Source organism: Trachurus trachurus (assembly GCF_905171665.1).
Source record: "Trachurus trachurus genome assembly, chromosome: 6".
NCBI classification, from domain to species: Eukaryota; Metazoa; Chordata; class Actinopteri; order Carangiformes; family Carangidae; genus Trachurus; species Trachurus trachurus.
The window spans coordinates 4501785-4508255 of record NC_139897.1 but is presented as its reverse complement, the minus strand read 5'-3'; the positions used below and the strand labels follow the sequence as shown (position 1 = coordinate 4508255).

At 44.3% G+C, this 6471-nt stretch overlaps 1 protein-coding gene across 1 annotated transcript; it reads right to left on the bottom strand.

Moving 5' to 3' along the window:
* Window positions 1–742: 742 nt before the first annotated feature.
* LOC310987836 (uncharacterized protein) lies at window positions 743–5136 on the bottom strand. Its single transcript, XM_083974291.1, has 3 exons — window positions 4718–5136; window positions 2570–3891; window positions 743–1677 (listed from the first exon to the last, which is right to left on the bottom strand). Exons 1-3 carry the CDS (start codon window positions 4878–4880, stop codon window positions 1468–1470), a joined length of 1695 nt encoding a protein of 564 aa, XP_083830417.1. The 5' UTR covers window positions 4881–5136; the 3' UTR covers window positions 743–1467.
* Between the last annotated feature and the right edge of the window lie 1335 nt (window positions 5137–6471).

Here is a 6471-nt window from a genome sequence, read left to right as displayed (position 1 = left end):
GTTGTCAGGTTTTCAAAACACATATCTGCATTTTTACCTTGAACCTCCCGGTCATCGAGTCAATAAAGACTTGGCAATAGAGCTGCAATTAATTGATTAATTGACCAATAATCGATTATTAAATTAATAGTCAATTATTAGATTATTTGATAATCAAATAATCTGTTTTTTAAAGAAAAAAAGTCCAAATGATCTGATTTCAGCCTCCTAAATGTGAACATTTCTGGTTTCTTTGTTCCTTTATGACAATAAACTGAGTCTCTCTTTGGTTTGTGGACAAAACAAGACATTTGAGGACGTCATCTGGTGGTTTGGGAAACACTGATTGACATTTTTCAACATTTTTTTACATTTTAACAACTAGGCTAATCGATTAATCGATAATGAAAACAATGGTTAGTCGCAGCCCTACTTGGCAGATAGAGGACAGTGAGTATGAAGCAGCGACAGGTGAGGCGGCTTCTGCAGTTTAGAGACAGACAGCATGTCCACACTGGGTGTGTCCACACTGGGTGAGAGGTTAGACTGATTTGAATGAAGTGTGTCCTTGGTGTTTAGAGAAGGTGGGAAACTAATCCACTCCTTGTTTTGTGTCGTTGACATATTTCTCAGACTGTGTCACTCATGGCAGATGGACAAATCTCTTACACGCAGCCTCTTGCTGTCCAGTCTGTCGGGTTATGATGAAAAAAACAAAACAAAACAGAGGATATAGTAGAGCACAACTTATTTATTTGACAAAGCACCTACTGACAATGTAGCTACAGATGAGTTCTGACATCTTCTCAGGTACGTGGCGTCACCATGAGAACTGAGCGAGTCACAATGGACAAAGTGTTTGATTCTGTGCAGTCGAGAGAATAAGAATTAAAACATCCAGCGTCACATTCAGTGTTAAAAGGCTATTTATGTGCCATCATAAGAAAATACAAGACAAAAACTTAAATATCAACAAGTAAAAATATTCAAAACAAGAGGACGAGAATTGCACCAGGACTTTTGATATGTATCCGTCATGCTTAAATAAAACTTTTCAGAAGACTCTGTACCGTAAAGCTCTGCCTTCATGATGTCGTCGTCATCTACTTGAAGTCTCTAGATTCACCACTGTGTTTGTTCACACATATAAAAACACATTCAGTTACAACCAACTGTAAAAAATAAATGACAAAGCTCCATAGGGCATAAATAAGTTACATTACTAGGTCCGTGTATAAGGCATACAAAACAACATTCCACACATTAATGCTGAGGTTAATATGAGAAAAGTGTCAGTCAGTGCAACAGTCACACAATGTATAAAACCTGTTGAGGTACAAGGTTGTTCAAACTTGACACCGAACATTAAAAGTTGGCCTAACATCAAAATTTTCTAATTGGCCTAAGTCAAAATCACTGTTGCATTGCAACCAATCACAAGTTCTCATCCAAAAAAGGAAATAAAACATTCAGTGTTCTGGACTTTGTTTATTTCAAGGCACCGTCCAAGTACGCCCTCATCCTGGCTCTGTGTGGCTGGCTGAAGCAGCGGCCAATGGCCTGCTCCGTCTCCTGGATCCGCCGCCGGAAGCGGTCCCGGTCCCGTGCCATTTCTTCCCAGTGTCCTTTACGAGACGCCTGACGGGCGAACGGCCACGTCCTCATGACGTGGACTTTAACAACAGGAGAGAACTGCACCTGGAGTCCAAGAGAAACCTCATTAGAAACAATTGTGATACAACACAACAGCTACTGGAGCTGATAAAGGTATTTCAGATGTTAAAGTGACCACACAGATGAAAATACCCTTCACTAAAAACAGACGGAGCTCATGATGCCAACAGCAGCGCTCCTCAGACAGACTGTGGAACAGCTTCTCTATTTTCTGAGTCTGATGCAACAGGCTGTGATGGAGGAAGCATCAAAGCGTCTGTGCAATACTGCTGCAACTTCTTTCACTGCAAACTCTCTGCTGACTCGCTGGAGTCACGTGACCCGCTTAGTCATGACGACCGGCAGCGTTGCTAACCCACAGCAAACAACAATTCATCCTAACACTCTGTACAGTGGAGTGTGTGTGTGTGTGTGTGTGTATGTGAGTGGAAGCAGGAATTAACCCTGACACTCATCCATACAGGAAGCTGTGACAGTCAGCCGAGGCCACTCCCATAGATATTAATGTATGAAGCTAAATCCAGGCTGACGTGCTCCTGGATGTTTCCTCACTGACGACAGGGATGTGCCTCTTAGTTTCTAAAATACTCTAACTCCAAATAAAGTTGAGGACTGTATGAGTCTATTTCAGTCTCAACTCCACAGAGTTCACATGTCACACCTCATATCACACCTCCTGACTAGAACTTTACATACACTTTTCTGGGCAAAGTGAATCGTAGGCAACTGGACTTGTGTTTCATTTGTATTTGTCTGGGAAGACGTTTCGCCTCTTATCCAAGGGGCTTCATCAGTTCGAACGCAACAAGTCTCACTCCCACAAGTCCAGTTGCCTACGATTCAATTTGCACGATGACCTGGATGAATGAGAATATCCATAGACAACTTTACATATAGACTTTTATCAGACAATCACCTTTTTCTTGGTGCTGCTGGTCTTCTTGTCCTTGGTCTCCTCTGGTGGTGTCTGGGGGGTTTGTCCTGGTCGTCTCCAGGGCACCAGTGTTTTGTCCGGGTGGGAGTGATGCTTCAGCTTCCTCTCCGGCAGAGAGGGCTTGGTCGATCTGGATCTTCGGGGCGTTTTTGCTTCTTTTTCACATTTCTGGCCCTTGCTGGGTGGATGTGTGGTGCGCTGGCCATCGGGGACGTCTGGATCTTCCTCAGACTGGAGTGCTGCTGCTGCTGCTGCTGCTGCTGGTGTGGAGGAGCTCTGGAGGCAGGAGCGGAAGTTGAGCGGGTGGAAAGGGTCGTCCTTCTGGCAGAGAGCCTTCCACAGCTGCTCTTCTTCGTCGTCCTCGGACGGAGGCGGAGAGCCGGGAGGGAGCGAGGGAGTCTGCGGTTTGGAGAGCGCGGCGGTCGTGCTGCTGAGCGCGCACGCCGAGAAGCACATGGGGTTGTAGGGGTCGGCGGGGCTGCTGAAGAACTCCCACAGCCTCTCGCTCTCCTCCTTGTCCACGTCGGGGCTGGAGCTGTCCGAGCTGGCCCAGCTGCTCTCGCTGTCCGAGCGACTGACCCAGATGCCGAGGCCTCGAGGACCCAGCACCTCCTGGCCGGCCTTGCTCACCGACACCAGGTCGGCATCGCTCATCTCACTGTCGCTCTTGCCCATGTTTGTGTTTGTTGAAATACACGCAGAGAAAAAGAAGGGGTTGTACGGATCACTGGACTTGGACAGAGACTCCCACAGCGCCTTGCTTTCCTCGCTGTCAAACTCCACGATGTTCTGGTCCTCTTCGCTACTCCAGTGACAGCTCCTCTCCTCTTCTGAACTGTCCTGTTTGAAAACCGTCTCCCTCATGATGTCGTGTTTGAAGACTTTCTCGCCGCAGGCCTCGTTGGAACCGGAGGAGCTGTCGCTGCTCGACACAAAGATGTTCCAGTCGCCGGGGAAGCCCATCTTCCAGGTAGACTGGTGGTGGTGGTGTCCGAGGAAGATGCCGTCTTCCTTCCCGGCCGTTCGGGACACAAAGTCGTCCACCAGTCCGCAGCACAGGTCGTCGGCGCGCAGGCTGGACAGCAGGGCCTCGGCGGGGGATTTCCCGGTGAAGGGGTCGCCGGCGTCGGCGCAGAAGTTGGAGAGGGGGTTGGAACCACCGACCATGACTCCGTTGTCTCCGTCAAACAACGAGGAGAACAGGAAGGTCTCGGCCGGCTTCGCTGCTGTGCCCATGTGCTGGATGTGCTGACCCGTCTCGTCAGTGATTCTCACGTGAACCTCAAATCTGAACATCTGGAAAACTGGAATCAAATCAGAGAAAAGTGTTAGAATGGTATCAAGTTCAACTGAGAATGTACACATGTCATTATTATTTATTTCTGTTAGATCAACTAATGATGAATGATTACTGATATGGATCAATATGCATTACTGTGTGTGTGTTTTCTCACACATCACTTCATGTTATGCATGTTGAGCTGTGGCTGGTGGATATTTAGGACTGGATGAAAAAACTAAATAATCACATAATTCATTTACTGATCAGTAACTAATGATCGCTGTCAAATCTTTGTCAATGTCCAGATAAAGACGTGGTCTTTTCTCTGCATTGTCAGTTGTTCTAAGGGCAACAGTGCATCTCCATTTGTAACATAACAATCTTACAATAGTGTTTTATTTGAGCAGGCTTTAAATTAGACATGGGTCTTCATGCCTGTATCTATGTGCCTACTTGTGTTACTCATTGTATTTTTTGTCTCTTTAATAGTATTCTATTGTAAAGCACTTTGTGATTTCTATGAAAGGTGCTACATTAATACATTTACTTACTTAGTTTTTAGTCTATATTTAGTAGCCTACTACATGACCTTAGTGGGAACATGAGTGGGATAACGTTAACCTGGGCAGTCCCCATACTGTATCTATGGGGAGTCCCAGCCACTCAGTTGACACAACAATGAAATGACAGTGAAGTAACGTTACTTCAACTGGCTCGTATCATAATATTGACTAACGGTCGCGGTGTTTCCCAGTGACAGTGAACGTCTCCCGGCGGATGAATTTAGTAAACAGGACGTGAAAAGGAATAAAGTTACAGGCTTAATGTGTGAACTTCCTCCGCCTTACCTGACATGAAGGTGTAGTAAATGACCTGCACCAGCAGCCGAAGCTGTTCCCACATCACGGTGAGCATCTGTTTGGTCCAGGGCAGAAGCGCCATCCCTCCGCTACCGAATGTCTCCATCGCCGTACGTTCGGGACCCTTATCGGCACCAACCGTCGTAGCCATTTTTCCTTCCGACTTCTTCCCTCTCCTCTTGTCCGTGGGTTGCGGTGTTAATGTTCAGGAAAAATCCTCACGTATTCTGGTATTCCTCGTCGAAAACCAACAGATTTCGCGTATTGGTCGGTGACAGATAAGCAAAGATGAGCTGTCGCTTCATTTTACGGCAAGTCTGTGCCATGTTTCGATCTCCTTTGTCAAATGTTCTCATGTATTTTCTCCATGTTTCTCAGTCGTGTGTTGTCGTCGTCGTTGTTGTAGTAGAAGTGAATGTCTCGATGTTGCAAGAGCGCCTAATATATAATAAACAAGCCTGATGTCATACCGCGCGTTGATTGGACAACGGGCTGTCACTCACGTAAGACCCCGCCCTTTCGTTGCGTACACATGACGCATGGAAAATGCCAGTAAGTTCCTCCTCCTCCAGGAAACCCTCTTATGGCTCCTTCAAGTGTATTATGCTGCCTAACAACCATATGAAACCGAAATTAGCGGTGAAAAGTGGGAAAGTTTCTATAAAAGTCCAAGAAGATGAAAAGTAAAAACTCGATTTCAAAAATCAGAGATATAAGTTTCAGTTCAACTATTAATAGAATCTCTACAATTAGGGCATAGTGAAGGAAGGGCCAAGAAGATCCTTACATAGTATCTGTGGAAACATTATTCTGAAATCTATTTAAGTGTAAATATTTTCAGCAAAAATGGAAACCTACTTGTTCAGCCACAAAACTTTGACGTCTTTAATTGGCAACATACTGAAAGTGATGATTGGTATAAAACTTCTGCAGTTATCCCTAGGGCTGCTATTAATATCCCTTTAAATCAGAAAGGAATGTGTTTCCCAGTAGCAGTCAAGAGATATATTAGGGGGCGTGAAATAATGAGGTGAATCTGGAAATAAATGTTTCACTTATCATGATTTTTGTGTGTAAACAGGACAAAATGCAAAACAAAAAACTAATTCACAACTCATCACATGTCAAATATGTTGCAGATCACTGCTTTTATCTATAGATTACAGTATACAAAACCTTAATATCAGGGGTGCAACCTCATCAGGGGTAAAAAAAAAAAGGGTGACAAGATACCGACCCCCTAGGGCAGAGGCGGTCCTGGCTAGTTTGACCCCCCCCAAAAAACCCCACCAACGAACAAACACAAGAATATATTATAAACACTGTTGGGGGGGTTTCTTTTAAAATGTATTCCCCTACAGATTACTGATTACATGTCCCAAAATCTGTAATCTGTAATGCATTTTGATTACTCAAGTAAAGTAATGTATTATGAATACTTTCTGGATTACTTTTAGCGTATTTCAAAATCACCTGCCTGAGCGCCTTTAACACTGAATTTGATCTCACACGATCTTATAGGCTACCGTGGTTCCTTTAAATTAAATCATCAATAAATGTGTTTGAATTTGTCAAACCACAGTTTCATTTGTTATTGATCATCCAGCCATAACTATTTACATTTTGTTTTAAATAGCCAATCACATAAAATTATAGGCTTAGGCTATATTAAAACTGAGCAGCTTGACTACAGCCTCTGAACCTCTAAAAGAATACACAATTTAAAATAGGTTTTGTTTTTG

Excerpts from the sequence above, each read along its gene's own strand:
- LOC310987836 (XM_083974291.1), bottom strand. The coding sequence starts at position 4,880 with ATGGCTACGACGGTTGGTGCCGATAAGGGTCCCGAACGTACGGCGATG. Across the intron at positions 3,892-4,717 it reads TTACTACACCTTCATGTCAG|TTTTCCAGATGTTCAGATTT; the intron begins GTAAGGCGGAGG and ends ATTTGATTCCAG. Across the intron at positions 1,678-2,569 it reads CCAGCAGCACCAAGAAAAAG|GTGCAGTTCTCTCCTGTTGT; the intron begins GTGATTGTCTGA and ends CTTGGACTCCAG.